This window comes from Bos indicus x Bos taurus, chromosome 19 (assembly GCF_003369695.1).
Source record: "Bos indicus x Bos taurus breed Angus x Brahman F1 hybrid chromosome 19, Bos_hybrid_MaternalHap_v2.0, whole genome shotgun sequence".
Lineage (NCBI taxonomy): Eukaryota > Metazoa > Chordata > Mammalia > Artiodactyla > Bovidae > Bos > Bos indicus x Bos taurus.
The window spans coordinates 44,918,199-44,933,978 of record NC_040094.1 but is presented as its reverse complement, the minus strand read 5'-3'; the positions used below and the strand labels follow the sequence as shown (position 1 = coordinate 44,933,978).

Sequence of the window (15,780 nt, the reverse complement as noted above, 5' to 3'; positions counted from 1 at the left end):
CCTGTGCTGGCAGAGCTGGCTGGGAACCAGCACAGCAAGTCAGGGGTGCAGCCCTGGCCCCCATGCCAGCCTGGAAGTGCTCCCTGGCTGGGATTGACATTAGTCAGCTGGAGGCCGAGACCTTTGTACCCCCGTGAGCACTGGGCCTCGTCTCTATTGTAGGCAACCGACTGCAGCATCTCAAGTTCAAAATATGACGGGCATCTGGATAGCAGGCATGATGCTGCTGCTGCCTCAAACCCCTGGGTATGTGACTGGCCTGCAACAGGCCGTTAGGAACTTGGATGACCTGATGGCACTTGTGTGTAGCCAGCCTGGGTTACTTGACTTGTAGCCTGGGCAGCTGGTGGGGTGGTGCTGAGCAGTGTGGATTCCCAGCTGGGCTGGTCACTGTGGCTGTGACCGTGGTTATGGTTGAGTGCAAGTGCAGGCGAGGCCCTGGGGGAACCAGAGAGCAGGGGAGCCCTCGAGAGGCAGCTGGGGGAGGGAGAGAAGATGGAGCTGTGATAAAGGAAAAGGGATGGTCCTTAGAGGTCTTTGGGGCTCCATTGTCTGCCCAGGCAGGGTGGAGTAGTGGGAGGGGAGAAATGGCTGTGTTCAACTCTCAGGGCCTAGGACCGACCACCCCTCCCTCACCTATTTCCCCCTGATCTAGCACAATGCTCTCATCTTTCCCAGCCCTGGGAAGAGCAGTCTGGCCCCTAGTCCTCAACACCTCTTTGGGAAAGAGGGAACTAAAAGGTAGAAAGACCAGAGGGAACTGGGGTGGGACGGGTACAGTCAAAGTTGCTCAGTCGTGTCCGACTCTTTGCAACCCCATGGACTGTAGCCCACTAGGCTCCTCTATCCATGGAATGCTCCAGGCAAGAATACAGGAGTGGGTTGCCATTCCTTTCTCCAGGGGATCTTCCTGACCCAGGGATCGAACCCAGGCCTCCTACATTGCAGGCAGATTCCTAACCATCTGAGAGCCACCAGGGAAGCCCTATAAGGAAAGCATTCATCTTTGTCTCCTTTCTCTTGCTCACACATGTTCCTGGCCTCTGCTGCTGGGGACTTGATCAGAAGCTGGTTGCTAAAGTTATGATGGAGGTAGGGTGGGTAATGGTGTTGTTCCCATGGGCACAAGCCAGGCAGGCTTCTAGAACTATTTTGTGGACATACACTGATCCCAGTTCTCAGCACTTTGCTCCTTCCTGATGGCTGTGCATTTTGTCTCATTTGAATCGGGGATAGCTGAGGAGATTGGAAAAAGAAAAACAGTTGGAAAGTTGATACTGTAGTATGTGCCTGTAGTGTGTGTGTGTGTGCGCGCGCACGCGCACACGTGTGCCTGTATTTTGGTAAAAACTTGTCTCATGTGGTGGTAGGGGGTAGGAAGGGTAGGCAAAATAACCTTTAACCCATTCTTTTTCTCATTCCCTTTGACTGAAGTTTTCCCACCCTCACCCTCAACTCCCCACCCCAGCAGTCACACAATCTTATTCCCTAGTTTTTTACCTGGATATGTCCCTTTCTCACATTCTTTCTGATACACCTAGACTTTAATCATAGTGACTTTGTAAAAAAAAAAAATAGATATGAAAAGTGTTTTGTTGTCCAGCTTTCACTGGCTGATTGGGAATTTTAAATTCCTGTCTTCAGAAATGCTACTTTAACATAAGCTCCCTCTCCCTTCCTCAGGGAAGAAACACACCTCCTGAATTAAAGGACCTTACAAAAATGCTTACAGAGTCTTCAATATTAGAAGATGAATTTGTATGTTGCAGGGTGGTAGAGGGGGTGCAGGAAGATAGGTGGGGGTGGCCGTGTGGTGACAATCCCAGAGTGCCTCGAACTTTTGCTCATTTGTTCAACAAACAGTTACTGAGACATGACATAGTGGCAACACGTTTTGTTCATTTACTTATCTATTTGGCACACATTTCCTGAATGCATCCCATCTACCTGGCCCTGTCGATATAATAGGCAGAAACCAGACATTGTCCTTGCCCTCATGGAGCTCACAATCTAGTGTTAATCTAGTCATCAATAGACAAATCACAAATATACAATTGCTAATGTACTAAGTGGGAGAAGGCAATGGCACCCCACTCCAGTACTGTTGCCTGGAAAATCCCATGGATGGAGGAGCATGGTGGGCTGCAGTCCATGGGGTCGCTAAGAGTCAGACAGGACTGAGTGACTTCACTTTCACTTTCCACTTTCATGCATTGGAGAAGGAAATGGCAACCCACTCCAGTGTTCTTGCCTGGAGAATCCCATAGACAGAGAAGCCTGGTAGGCTGCAGTCCATGGGATCGCACAGAGTCGGACACGACTGAAGCGACTTGGCAGGCAGCAATGTACTAAGTGAGTCAAGGGAGAGGTGCCTGATGGTTATGAGAACAAAATAGAGGATCTGAGAACAAACAAGGCCAAAGGGGGAGACCAGTCCGAAGCCTGATGCAGCTAAACTGACAAAAAATGGTAGATTGGGCTAGAGTTGGAGCGCTAGAGCTGGAGGAACGGACTGCTTGAGATGACCCGTATGTCCTCGTCAGGTCTTTCTTCTCTCGGGGGACAGAAGAAAGGCAAACCAAGACCAAAGTTCTCTACAAGTGGCTCTGAGGAGACCCTCTTACTCTAAAGTTAAAACAGAAGCAGAGGGATTTCGTGTGTGTGATTTCCTCTGTGTGTGTGTGTGTGTGTTGTGTACACCATTCACTGAAGCCCTACTATGTGCTAGGACCAACACTGTCAACATTTAAACTTCACAACCCTGTGACGTCGATGTCATTCCAGTTTCCCAGATGAATCTTGGGAAGTATAGGAGATATATTGAAAGTCACAGAGTTGCGTTAGAATTGGAGCCCAGGTTCAGCTGTATTCAAAGGCTAGTTCGCTTACTGTACCTTCCTCTACTCTAGTTCTCAATTTTGCACCTATAAGGACTCTTGAGCCTCCCTGGGCAGAAAGAATAACGGAACCCTGCAGCTACAATACTTTCTTCAGTCCAGAACTAGAGAGTGAGAGCTTTGTTTCCCGACGGAAGCGGGGAGGAAAGAAAAACCCCCGCGAAACCCGGAAGTTGTGCGTCGCATCCTCGCGCCGGCCTCCCTGGCCGCCGGGTGAGGCTGCGGCGGACTGCCCTTTCTCAAGATGGCGTCGAAGACGGGTTCGCGACGGTGGATGTTGCAGCTGATCATGCAGTTGGGTTCTGTGTTGCTCACACGCTGCCCCTTCTGGGGCTGCTTCAGCCAGCTCATGCTGTATGCTGAGAGGGCCGAGGCGCGCCGGTGAGCGGGTCCGTGCGGTCGCCGAATGTGGTGGGGGCGGTCCGGCCCGTCCCAGGAATGGGGGTGCGGTGAGGTGGGGAAGAAGTTGTGGCCTAGAAGTTGGGACCCTTGGACTGGGAGGAACTGGGACCTCGGACTTGTTAGGGACTCTGGTCTGGAGTATGGTGGGCATCGAGCTTAGTGCGGGGGTTCTAGCCATGAGAGGGGGCTCAGGTTTGCAGAAGCAGTGGAGCTTGCGGGAACCCGAGGAGTCTCAAGACTCTTCTTCCCGCTTCATCCTGTGCTTCAACTCTGTCCTCGTTCCTTCCCCCTTCCCTACTCGCAGGAAGCCCGACATCCCAGTACCCTACCTGTACTTCGACATGGGGGCGGCCGTGCTGTGCGCTAGCTTCATGTCCTTTGGAGTGAAGCGGCGCTGGTTCGCGCTGGGGGCCGCACTCCAGCTTGCCATTAGCACCTATGCCGCCTACGTCGGGGGCTACGTCCACTACGGGGACTGGCTGAAGGTGAGCACCTCGCCCCTAGGTGGGACTTGGCTGTAGTGCCGGGGGAGCCGGTGCCTGGGACGGCTGGACAAACTAGCCAGGAGCACAGTGCGAAGCCTGGGAAGGTTGAACCCCCTTGATTTGTGGCGGTTATTACAGACCACAAGAATGGAAGGACCTTGGAGACCAGCAAACCTCCCCCTCAGGGTGCAGAAATTGAGGTTCAGAGATGGGAAACAGACTTTCCCAAAATTACACCGCAGTTAGCATTACAGGTGGGACCAGAAACCAGGTCACCTGGTTCCCAGAACTCTACACCATTAGTTTAGTTATCAGAGCCAGGGAGAAAGGAACCTTAGAGAGAACCTAGTCCACCTATCAGATTTTATGAAATTTATCTAATCCGAGGGCAGCATTTAATCCTGTAGATTCCAGGACCTGTACCAGGTACTACAGGCTTGGAGATAAGCCTGGACCAAGGCATTACCCGCAAGGAATGGACTGGCAGTCAATTAGGGGAGGCAGGTGTGAGAATAGCTACTGGACAGTGAGATCATTGGTTAGTTTGGGGAACAAAGTATACCCTATGGCAGAAAGAATATTGAACTTTGAATGTGCAGACCTGGGGATGGGGAGAGGGGCAACGCTTGGTATCTGGGTTCTGCCACTTTCTGTAGGACCTTGGACAAGTTTATTAACCCCTCTGGGCCTCAATTTCCACTTCTGATAAAAAGAATTATCTTTCTCTGCTCTACCTGCTCGTGGTAATGGTAAAGAGGGTTCATCAAATGAACCGGGATGTGTAGAGATGGGCAGTTCTGCACTCCGGGCAGCCAGGAGAAGTGCAATGGCTTCAGTTTCTGATTGGGGTCCCCTCGCCTTGGCCTAGGTCCGTATGTACTCACGCACAGTTGCCATCATTGGTGGCTTTCTTGTGCTGGCCAGCGGTGCTGGGGAGCTGTACCGTCGGAAACCCCGCAGCCGTTCCCTCCAGTCCACCGGCCAGGTCTTCCTGGGCGTCTACCTCGTCTGTGTGGTAGGTTGGGGGATTGTCAACTGGAGGTGCTTCACTGGGAGTGAGCTGTGAACCGATGCCTGGTGCCTGGCAGAACCCAGGGAGGTGGACAGAACGAGGCTTGCATGTAGTTCCTGAGGGCTTGACTCCCAGCAGTTGCCCTCTCCAGCTTCTGGGCCTTGGGAGCCTTTCAAGTGCCTGAGACCTGGCTGAGAGTCCCTTCTTCCAACATTATTGCACCAGGGAGAGAAGAGGGTGAATTGACCATTCAGTCCCAAGCCTGAGAGCCAGGAGGACAAGAGGGACTGGGCCTCTCATGGCTTCACCCCCCAGAGGACTGAGAGAGGGGACAAAGGAGAGGTTTGGTAGAGTTCAGGTCCCACCTGGGGCTTTGCCACTTAGAGCTGATGGGGCTGCCTGGGGGAGCCGGTTATATCCTCCCTGGTGCTGGGAGTGGGGCCAGTGTGGAAGGGAATGTCAACGGGCCTCAAGTCACTTAGCTTCATCTTAGATACAGAGCACCATCTCCCATGTGAAGAGCTCTGTATTCAGAGGTGAGAGCCCCAGCCTGACTGTGGACCCTCTTTCCTTCTGAGCTCCCAGGGTCAGGATAGACAGAGACCCTGGCCTCACGGAGCTCCCTTGTCTGATGGGAGACACAGGTCTTATTTTCAGAAAGTCCCAAGTCTGAGAGGGGAGTCGAAAGCCCACCTGGTAGGGGCTGGCTTGCATCTCAGGGGTGGCCTTCCCAGAATAGGCTTCTCAGCCTATTCAGAGCCTCAGAGGATGGTGTGTCTCTAGGCCTACTCACTGCAGCACAGCAAGGAGGACCGGCTGGCGTATCTGAACCATCTCCCGGGCGGGGAGCTGATGGTCCAGCTCTTCTTCGTGCTCTATGGCGTCCTGGCCCTGGCCTTCCTGTCGGGCTACTACGTGACCCTGGCTGCCCAGATCTTGGCTGTCCTGCTGCCCCCGGTCATGCTGCTCATTGATGGCAATGTGGCCTACTGGCACAACACGCGACGCGTTGAGTTCTGGAACCAGATGAAGCTCCTTGGAGAGAGTGTGGGCATCTTCGGGGCCGCTGTCATCCTGGCCACTGACGGCTGAGTTGCGCAGCACGAGTCTGAGAATGGGTGCAGGGAGCCACTAAAGGCCACCCTCTGTTCCTCCTTGCTGGCCCAGTTATGTTTATTTATGCATTTTGGTCTGTTTGATCCTTTGCGTTATGTGCATGTGTGTGTGTGTGTATGTTGGCAAGAGGCAGGTCTCTTCCCCAGTTCCTGGGCTCAGGCCTTGGTGGGGTGGGAGCCCTGATGACTCTGCCCTACGGGTTTATTTTTCCTGTTTGTTCTGAGGAGAGCTGAGGCCACCTGTTCTCCTGGGTCTCCTGTCCCAGGAAATGGAGTAAGGCAGGGCTATGGGGGCAGGGGTTGAGGGTGGGGGACACTGAGAGTGGGAGACAGGGAGGAAGACCAGGAACTGGAAGTGAGCCAGTGTGAAAGATCCTTCTTTGAGCCTGGCAGATGCAGCTAGGCTCTGCAGTGCTTTTCTGAGACTGAAACCCAGTGTATGTATTGACACATGGATCAGGCCCAGGTGGAGTAGAGGGGCTGGGCACTACGCAAGTCGTGGGCTCTCAGGGTGTGCCAGGAGCAGACACAGCACTAGCTGTCACCCACCTCTAGGGCAGAGCAGGCCCCAGTCTACTCTGGAGTGTGCAGGGGTGGGGCAGGCAGTGGCCAGCTTCCTGCCTCTGGCCTTCTGTTTCCAGCTCCGTGGTTGGCCTGTTGTGGGTGAATGCCCTCCCAAACACCAGACCACACAGTCCTCCAAAATTAAACATTTTATATAGACGTTTGGCTTTGCTTCTCTGTTCTCCCCACGGGGCACTTTGCTATTGGCTGGGATTGATCTTGGGTTTCTTGAAAGCCCATACCCGGGTAAGGCCCACCTTGACCCACCCATGACCTTGCCCCTGTCCTGAGAATCCCCACTGTCCTTGGGCTCTCTTTTCAAGTCTGCAAATGCTCCCTGCAGTACACGCTTTGACCTTCACTCACTCCCTCTCATGGCTTGTCTTTTCCTCCCCATTTGGTGCCAGCTCTTTTGAGAGAAATCTTTGGCGAGGGCAACTAGAAGGAGAGGACTGATTAAGGGTCCACTCTGAGGCTGAGGAATTTTCATTTCACAGATGAGGAGATGGAGGCTCAGAGGTTGAGCTACTAGCCTGAAACCACAGATCTGGATTCCAGGCCCGGTCTGTCTAAAGCCCACACCCAGCTGTGTGCTCGACGCCACCCCTCTCTTCAGGGAAGACAGGCTGCTCTAGGGGAGTTGGTCTCTCAACAGCCCCTGGTCCCCTCCCTACACATCCACACACCTCCTGACAGAAAGTAGCCTCAGCAGCCAGTGTGGAGCCTGGCACATCGTAGGGGTCAGAAATGCCGAGTGCAACCTCAGGCTTTGGACTTTGGCCTGTCTGAGATGTCCCACTCCTGCAAAGATGGAGACACAACCTCCAGGGGGGCCAAGGGGAAGACCTCCCAGTCTGGGCTTGGCTCTGAGCCCTGCCTGGCAAGGGAGGTGGGGCTGCTGTCAGTCCGGTTTGTGGAACAGAAGGTGTTTCCTAACTGAGGGGTAGGGTAGCCCCTCAGTGGGCTGCTGACAGTTGGCTGAGGGAGGTGGTGGCAGCATTCATCTCGGGGCCTGGGCCTCGTTTAGCTCTTCTCTTCCTCTAGGAGACCCCTGGTTCCCCAGCCCGCAAGATGTTGCTCCCAGAGGGTCAGTGCTAATTTCAAGTGTGAGCTGACTTTCAGACAAGTACTTGCATTTTAATCAAGGCCTCCTGAGATGTTTTAAGACCTGAAGGAATTAAAATGAATGGTGGAATATAAGGCAGATGTGGGTGATATTTTGGGCAAGGAAGCCTCAAAACAGCACAGTGGTCAAAGACACTGGCCCACCCTCAGCCTTGAGTAGAGCCCTTAAAGGCAAGCCCTCCTCCCTCCAAATTCCTAGACTGAAAATTCAGAGCCATCTGGTTGTGGCTTTGGAGCAAGTAGGGGGTCTTGGGCAGGCCCTTTTCCTTCCTGTGCTTGTCCTCCCTTGGGTACCCTTCTCTGGGCAGGGTAGAGTAACAGCTGCTGCTTCCTCTGCAGTTCACTCAGCCAGCATGTCTGGTCCGGCCTGTGGCTGCCTTGGGTCTCCTCCAGCAGGCACGGCCTTTAGTCCACACTGGCTGTCCCAGGGCCTGAAGGGCTGGTAGAGAGGGTCAGCTGCCTGGGTCAGAAGCTGGCTTGCAAAAGGAGTCCGGTAGCCCCTTGGCATGGTTGACCAGCTCATAAGAGTCCCGGATATCGGCCAGACCAAACCAGAAGAAGATCCACTGCTTGTTGGAGAAGCTGCCATCACTGTGTTTGAAGTACCTGGTGGGGGTGGGAGATAGGTTTTAGGCAAGGCCAGGGCTCACTACCGGAGAAGGCAATGGCACCCCACTCCAGTATTCTTGCTTGGAAAATCCCATGGACGGAGGAGCCTGGAAGGCTGCAGTCCATGGGGTCGTTGAGGGTCGGACACGACTGAGTGACTTCACTTTCACTTTTCACTTTCATGCATTGGAGAAGGAAATGGCAACCCACTCCAGTGTAATTGCCTTGAGAATCCCAGGGACGGGGGAGCCTGGTGGGCTGCCGTCTATGGGGTCGCACAGAGTCGGACACAACTGAAGTGACTTAGCAGCAGCAGCAGGGCTCACTACTCACTGGTTCATTTATTGAGAAGCTACTACTGGCACACCACATTTTGTGTTTCACTAAGGTGGCGCTAGTGGTAAAGAACCCGCCTGCAAGTGCAGGAGACATAAGAGACCTGGGTTCAATCCCTGGGTATGGAGGATACCCTGGAGGAGGGTATGGCAGCCCACTCCAGTACTCTTGCCTGGAGAACCTAAGGACAGAGGAGCCTGGCAGGCTACCGTCCATAGGGTTACAAACAGTCAGACACGACTGAAGCAACTTAGCACATTGTGCTTTGCAGGTACTGTGTTTTTTACAAGTTCAAGGTTTTCAGAAACCCTGTGTGGAGCAAGTCTTAGCAGTGTCATTTTTCCAACAGATGTTTTCTCACTTCATGTCTCTTTGTTGCATTTTGGTAATTCTTGAAATATTTCAAACCCTCCACCAGCAAAAAGACTGCTCACTGAAGGCTCAAGTGATGGTTAGCAGTTTTTAGTAATAAAACTATTTTAAATTTGAGGTATGTACATTGTTTTTTTAGATATAATGCTATTTCACACTTAACAGGCTACAATATAGTGTAAACATTCATACATACCAGGAAACCAAAAAATTCATGTGGTTTGCTTCATTGCAATATTCACTTTATAGTGGAGGTCTGGAACCAAACTGGTAATATCTCTGGGGTATGCTTGTATGTGCTGTACACTCTGCTAGAACCTGAGGTTTGTAATCTGATTTTATTCTCATAGCACCAGCCAATAGCCTGGTGTTATGCTATTTTCACAGAGGAGCAGCTAAGGCTCAGAGAAGTTAGCTAACTAGCCAGAGTCACACAGCTAGGAGGGTTAGAGTGAGGCTGCCTTTTCCTCTCTCCACACTGCCTTGGCTGTGCAGCCTGGGGAAGGGTTCTTGTTCTGTTCTTGGTGCCCACAGAGCAGAGTAGTAGGGGAATGAGGGGATAGATAGCTGCAGAAGGAAAGAGAGGAGGGGGCGTCCCACTGGAGATGCAATGGGGTCAGAGCTTGGCAGCTGGGCCTGGACTAAAATGGTAAGAGGCTGAATTTCTCCAGACCCTGGGAGAGGCAGGCTGTGTGCCCGGTGCAGACTGTCTTCAAGGCATCTACCTTAACAGGACAAAGCAGAGTTAAGTGTGCTCTGCCTCTAGAGAAATCTCAGGCTCCATGTGTGGTCTGCTCCCTGGGGAATGTGGGGCCACACTGATGTGCGGGCCATCTCTCATGGGGGAAGGGTGGCTAATGAAAGGAGGGGAAGCCCAGCCTTCCAGGCTGGTGGATCCCCCGCATGGCTGGTGAGAGCTGGAGAGGGGAGCCAGGAAGGGCAGAACCTACCAGGGATTGATGGGGTTGGTGACCCGGGAGCGCCAGAAAAGTGTCTTCAGGTCCCGCCGCAGGCACTCCCACAGCATCTGGCCGGAGCCTTGGCCCTGGCGGCTGGAGCTCACCACAAACTTGTCTAGATACGGGGTCCCCCCCAGTACCGGCTCCGTGGTCAGAATGGCGGCCGCGTTGTACCTGGCGCAGCGGGGGAGAGGCAGGCTGGGACCTCTTCTTGACCCAAAGCTCTCCGGCTTGTCCCGTGGCCCCTGCCCTCTGGGGCCTCAGGCTCACCCCTCAGAGAAGTAGACAGAGTGCAGCCTCGGGCGCAACGAGGCCAAGTAGTCGTCCCGGAGCTTTTTGCCGAAGCTGGCGTTGACCAGGTTCACGAGGCGGCCCTGGTCCAGGCTGTCCAGGCAGCGCACTCGCAGCGTCCGCTCGCAGGTCTTGAACAGCGTCCCCGAACCTGGGGGTGGGATGAAGGAGGAGCAGTTCGTTCAGCCCGAGATCCGGGTCCCCTCCACTCCTACGTTTGCGCAGCCTGGTGGAGGTTCCAGACAGGAAGGTGGCTGGTGGGACAATTACCTTCTTTGGGAGCTCTCCACAATGAGATGCTTCCTATGGTCTGCATAGACTTGTCTGTGTTTTTCACTCAGGGAGATGCTTTTCCTAGGCAGTTCGTCCCTGGAGTTCCCCCCTCACCTGTGGTTCCACTTACTTCCCCTAGTCCCGCCCATCCCTGCCCACCCGGCTCCTGGCCCCGCCCACCTCTCCTCTGCTGTGTGTGTACTTAGTCGCTTAGTCGTGTCGGACTCTTTGTGACCCCTTGGAGGTAGCCCGCCAGGCTCCTCTGTCCATTGGGATTCTCCTGGCAAGAATACTGGAATGGGTTGCCATGCCCTCTCCAGGGGATCTTCCGAACCCAGATCTCCCGCATTGCAGACGGATTCTTTACCATCTGAGCCACCAGAGAAGCCCGAGAATATTGGAGTGGGTAGCCTATCCCTTGTGCAGGGTATCTTCCCGATCCAGGAATCGAACCGGGGTTTCCTGCCTTGCAGGCGGATTATTTACCAACTGAGCTACCCATTCCACTTGGGTCCCCTGGGTCTGTGGTTCCTCCCACACAGCCAAGTCCCGCCCACCTGCCTAGTTGCACCCAAGTTCCAGCCCAGGCCGGTCCACCTCCTTGCAAACCTCCCCCAGGTTTGGCAAGGGCAGGAAGCCTTTTCTGTGGCTTCTCCTGCCCCCCGCCCCCCCCAAACTCCGGCGCGCCCCTGCCCTCGCCCTCACCCCTGTTGCTGAAGAGCTCCGTGAGCAACATGCTGGCAGCGGTGATGACGGCGGAGGAGTGATGGGGCAGGCGACTGAGTACGTCCACGATGAGCCGAATCCGCTGGCGTTCTTTAGTGCTCACCCAGTCGGCATTGGTCACCAGGTCCAGGTCAGCGGGCAGATTGACGTTACTCAGGACCTGTGTCCCGGACTAGGGGGTGAGCCTCCGACCTGCAGCCGCACCAGGACTGCGTCCCCGCCCTACGGACCTCTCCTCACTTAACCCCTTTTCCCTTACTTCTTCCCGGAGTCCTCCACCAGGGAGAGCTCAGATCTAAACACCGTAGGCTGAATCCCTCCCTGACACTCCATTCCCGACCCTTGCGGCTTCGAAGAGACTGACTCTGCGGCCCATAAGGGAGGCGTGCAGGGGCCGCAAGAGAGATGCTCAGCGGAGGTGCGGAGGCACGGGGACTGGAACCCGAAAGGAAGAGACACACCTTGTGACTGCCGTCGTGCAGGCCGCCTGTGGTGTTGAGGAAGATGATTTTGGTGGGCCGCAGCGCCTTAGCCAGAGACGCGGTCACCTCCAGCGAGTCCAGGAGCACCGAGCGGCGCGCGGCGGTCTCCCCAATGGGACACAGGATGGGGATGCTTCCGGACTCCAGGCACCACTGGAGCAGATCGGTCTCCACGGAGACGATGCCACCATAGCTGTGGGCCAGACGCGGGGCTCAAGGAGATCGCCTCCGGGCCCCGCGGGGCTGGGGCTGCGCAGGCGGAGTGGCGTGATCCGAGGACGCCGGGATAGGCAGGGTCGGCACTCACCTGGCGTGAGGGGCTGGCTCAGCAGCGCTCAGCACAGACCCGCCGCCAAAAAAAGGCACGGCAGCTGCCGCATTGTGCCGCAGGGCGTCCACCAGCACCTTGCATCTCTGGGCGAGCTGTGCCTTGGCTTCCCAGAAGGAAAGACAGCCCGAGGGCGCCGTGGGAGCAGGCAGCCCCAAGACCACCAACGGCTTCATGTCCATGCGCTGCAGGAAGGCCAGGGCGAAGGCCAGGCTGGATACGGCCTTCGGGCACTTCACCACCTCCTCATCCACCTGCGGAGAACTGGGTGTTCAGGGGGCAAGACGCCCACCCTGACTCCTTCCTCACCTGCTCGTTCCTCCAGCCTGGTCCTCAGGGTCCCCTCTGGGGGATCCCCATCCTGGCCAGGAGTTATCAGACCCCATTTCTGGTCACCTGCGCCCACCTGCTCTGCCCTTTGCCCTGTTGGGTCTTACCATCATCCTCTTATCTCACACTAGCGTTCCTCGCTCGGCTCCTCCCTGCGACCTTGGACTCTAGGACACCTTAGGGGGAGGGGTGACACAGGCAGCTTCTCTCCAGGTTCCCCAATGGCCAACTGAACCCCTAACTGTGCCCAGGGTGGGAGGACTACTCTGGCGCATCATATTCCACGGGCTGGAGACCCCAGACTCCTCACCCGGGCTGGGAGCCAGGCTTTTAGAGGGCCGCGGCCTCTCCCAGTCCCGGGCGCTCGTTAGGGCTCCGTTGATCCCCTTCCTGGTTCCCCTCCCCAATCGACAGCCCGTCCTGCCAGGCCCGGCGACACATTGGCACACAGCCCCCACGCCCGGTCTGTGACCCAGCCCGACGCCGGGCTCGGCTCACCTCGATGACGGCGAAGGGCCTGTCGGCGGAGTGATGGCAGGCCTGGAACTGCGTGAGCCAGTGGCGCGCCTCCCCGGGACTGGCCCCGCACTGGTTCAGGAAGGTCTGGATGTCTCGCTGCACCAGCGAGCGGCCGGCGGGGGGCCCCGGGGAATCGGGGGGAACCGGGGGCGCTGGGGGCGGCGTCCATAACGGCTCCTCCGCTGCAGACGGATGGACGTCGTCCTTGCCTCCCTCGGCCTCCTCTTGGGCTAGCTGAGCCGGCCCCCAAGCAGTGCTGAGCCGGCGTCCCGGGCTGGTACCCCTGGTCGCCTGCCGCCGCGCGCCGCAGCTCAGCCTTCGGGCGCTCCCCGTGCCTCGGGGGCCCCGGAGCCTCCTGCCCGCAGGCGCTGCCCACAGGGCCCAGGCCATCCGCACCGTCGCCATGACAACCAGACCGGATCGCCCCCCCACCAAGTGACCGTCTGTCAGGAGCTCCTGCCTTCAGGGGCCTCTTAACCTGCAGCGGGGCGGGGCTGAGCCGTTCGGGGCGGGGCGACGACGGTTAGGGGGCCGCGGGTCGGGCCACGGGTCAGAGGGCGGCGCTGACAGGATCCCCCGCCCCTTGAGGGGGGTGACGGAATCCACTAGCGAGAGTCACGAGGCCGAGATAAAGGGTGGCTGAGGGTCTAATCTACTGCCAAGGCCGGTTTCAGAAGGGCTCAGGGGCCCCAAAGGTGGCTCTGGCGCTCTCCAGGGTCTTGAACAATCAAGAAGTCTGACTAGGGCAAGAGGGCAGAGCAGCCGCCTGACCAAGGAAGGAGGCTTATGGGGCAAGAGTGAAAGCCCGGAGGTCGGGGAAGCCTCTGCCTCGTTTGAGCTCAAAGAAGATGGAATCACGTGGAGGTTACCAGGGTTTGCCAAACCCCAGCCACTGGGTGCCACCTTGAAGAATTTTGTCTTTGTGGATAAATTTTAAATTTATCCTCAGGATAAATCAGGACTGTAACTAGAAGGCTGATGTCACTTGTTAAGAAAGCCTTACAAATAAACAGGTTAAAAAATATTATAAATTCCAGCTGGATAGTGTTGACTTCTGTTGGAAACAAAGATGGTTAGGAAGTGCCAGGTGGTAGAGATCCCATAGCAAGCTTGAGGCTTCTTCCTTGGTAGAATAGCTGCTGACACGCAGAACACCAGGCCCTGGGCAAACCACTTCACAAACAGTAACTCACTGAAGCCTTACAATGACTCCAGAATGGACACTCTTATTATACCCGTTTTATAGATGAGGAGACTGAGGCACAGAAATGTGTGAGGGCCAAGGTCACTCAGTTCATGAGCAGTGGAGGTGGTCTTTGAGGCAAAGCAGTTTTGTTCCTGATTCATGTTATTAAGCAAGATGTGCAAAGGACTTGAAAACTTTCATAGGATGTGATTCATTATTGCATAATACTGTATACGTGTGCTGCTTAAAAACACCCAGTGCGCAATCAGTGGTACACATCCTGCCCTCGGATACACTATCCTCTGATGGGGTCCCACCCTCTGTCCTTATGGAGGGTGAAACCAACTGCAGAAGGGCGACGAATTGGCTGAGGTCACACAGCTTGTTAGTGTCACGGCCAGACCCTTGGCACCCTTGGGTTCCCCCACCCCACCCCCGCACAGACAAGACTCCTGGGGCTTTGCTTGCGTAGGGAGCACAGTCTGGGTTCTTCTCTCCCGAGTACCGCAGAGGATGCCGGGTGAATGCACCAATCCTTCCTGGGCCTCCCCCATTAAAAGACACATTCCCATGAACAGGTGCATGTTACACAAGCAGGCACACACGCACACAGCACAGTATATGCACGTACTGTCCTGGGCAGGAGACTCCTGTCAGCAGGAGACAGGAGCTGACCTCTGTGATCTCCGCTGACTTTTCCATTTCCCTACTTCGAAATTCTGATTCCAACAGAGAGTGAAGCAATGAGAGGGAGGGTTTGTACACCTTGCCCTGTGGGGCCACCTCCAGGGCCGCCTTTCTCTTCTCTCTTTACTGCTCCCCTCCCCCCCCCCCACTTCCCAGAATCCACTGGGGCATCTTGATTTTCCTTCTTTCTGCTCTCAGAGAGCCCCACCCTCAAATGTGCTTTCCCTTCCTGGTCTCTCCATCCAAGCCCCTCCTTAGAGTGCCCACCCTCCTCAACCCCTCCCTACTCAGTTTCCCGCTTCTGGGTCTCTCCCGCTTTGCTGATCTGGATCCCTGCCTCTGTCCTGGCCCCTCGTCAATTCTTCCAGGTCCTTTCCCCCCAGCTGCAGTTGAGTCCTGCCTCTTGCCAACTTGGGGCCCCTGTGAGGGGCAAGGACAACCTCTCTTTTCAGACTGGGCTCCCTGAGGGCAGGGTTGGTGTCTCCGTCCTCAGCTGGGGGGCTTCCCGAGGGCCCACCAGGCCCAGTAGCCAAGAGCATCCACCCCATTTCCCCTGACCGGTGGGGCTGACACTGGCTGGGGATCTCCATCCCTCTCCTTGGGCTTCAGCCCAGAGGGCTGTGTCTGCAGACAGCCAATGGGACCCAGGGATACCCCAAGTAGATGATTAACTCCAGGCCAGATGAGCCTGGGGTCACTATCCCTGGAGCAGGCCAGCCTATGGTTGGAACTGACCCTGCCTTCTGGAGGAGATGTCTGTGGGTGTGTGGGGTCAGCACCCTCGCCTAACCCGCCCTCTGACCTGAAGCCTGCAGGATCACTGTTGGTCTATGGTTCCAGCTTGAATTTTGTTTTTCCCTCTGGAGCTGGCTGATGTTTCATTTTTCGGAGCAAGATCTGTTGTCAATGGGCTCAGAACTGGACTACTATCTTTTTTTAAAAAAATATGTATTTATTTGACTGCGTCAGGTCTTACTTGCAGCACATGGGGTCTCTGTTGCATCGCGTGGGAGCCTGTGTTGTGGTGTTGTGGCACGGGGACTCAGTAGTTGCAGCAAGCTACACTTAGTTGCCGAGAGGCA

The 15,780-nt window shown here is 55.7% G+C and overlaps 2 protein-coding genes across 4 annotated transcripts in view; one reads left to right on the top strand and one right to left on the bottom strand.

The window, feature by feature from the left end:
* Positions 1–2,266: 2,266 nt before the first annotated feature.
* LOC113877220 (transmembrane protein 101) overlaps positions 2,267–15,780 on the top strand; it is a 51,320-nt gene continuing 37,806 nt past the window's right edge. Inside the window, exons 1-4 of one of the 3 annotated variants that reach the window (XM_027517112.1) lie at positions 2,276–3,278; positions 3,604–3,784; positions 4,653–4,799; positions 5,580–6,634. In XM_027517112.1, the coding sequence (XP_027372913.1) occupies positions 3,142–3,278; positions 3,604–3,784; positions 4,653–4,799; positions 5,580–5,888 (774 nt within the window). In that variant the 5' untranslated portion in view covers positions 2,276–3,141 and the 3' untranslated portion in view covers positions 5,889–6,634. Of the gene's footprint in view, positions 3,287–3,603; positions 3,785–4,652; positions 4,800–5,579; positions 6,635–15,780 lie in introns of those variants that run through there. The other 2 variants (XM_027517114.1, XM_027517113.1) reach the window with 2 other exon arrangements.
* Positions 6,610–13,843, bottom strand: NAGS (N-acetylglutamate synthase). The gene is made up of 7 exons (XM_027517111.1): positions 12,805–13,843; positions 11,956–12,230; positions 11,628–11,841; positions 11,146–11,326; positions 10,147–10,318; positions 9,868–10,050; positions 6,610–8,206 (listed from the first exon to the last, which is right to left on the bottom strand). The coding sequence occupies exons 1-7, from the start codon at positions 13,228–13,230 to the stop codon at positions 8,053–8,055; spliced, it is 1,605 nt and encodes a 534-aa protein (XP_027372912.1). The 5' UTR covers positions 13,231–13,843; the 3' UTR covers positions 6,610–8,052.

Excerpts from the sequence above, each read along its gene's own strand:
- NAGS (XM_027517111.1), bottom strand. The coding sequence starts at position 13,230 with ATGGCGACGGTGCGGATGGCCTGGGCCCTGTGGGCAGCGCCTGCGGGC. Across the intron at positions 11,327-11,627 it reads TGCACGACGGCAGTCACAAG|GTCCTGAGTAACGTCAATCT; the intron begins GTGTGTCTCTTC and ends TCCGGGACACAG. Across the intron at positions 8,207-9,867 it reads ACCAACCCCATCAATCCCTG|GTACTTCAAACACAGTGATG; the intron begins GTAGGTTCTGCC and ends CACCCCCACCAG.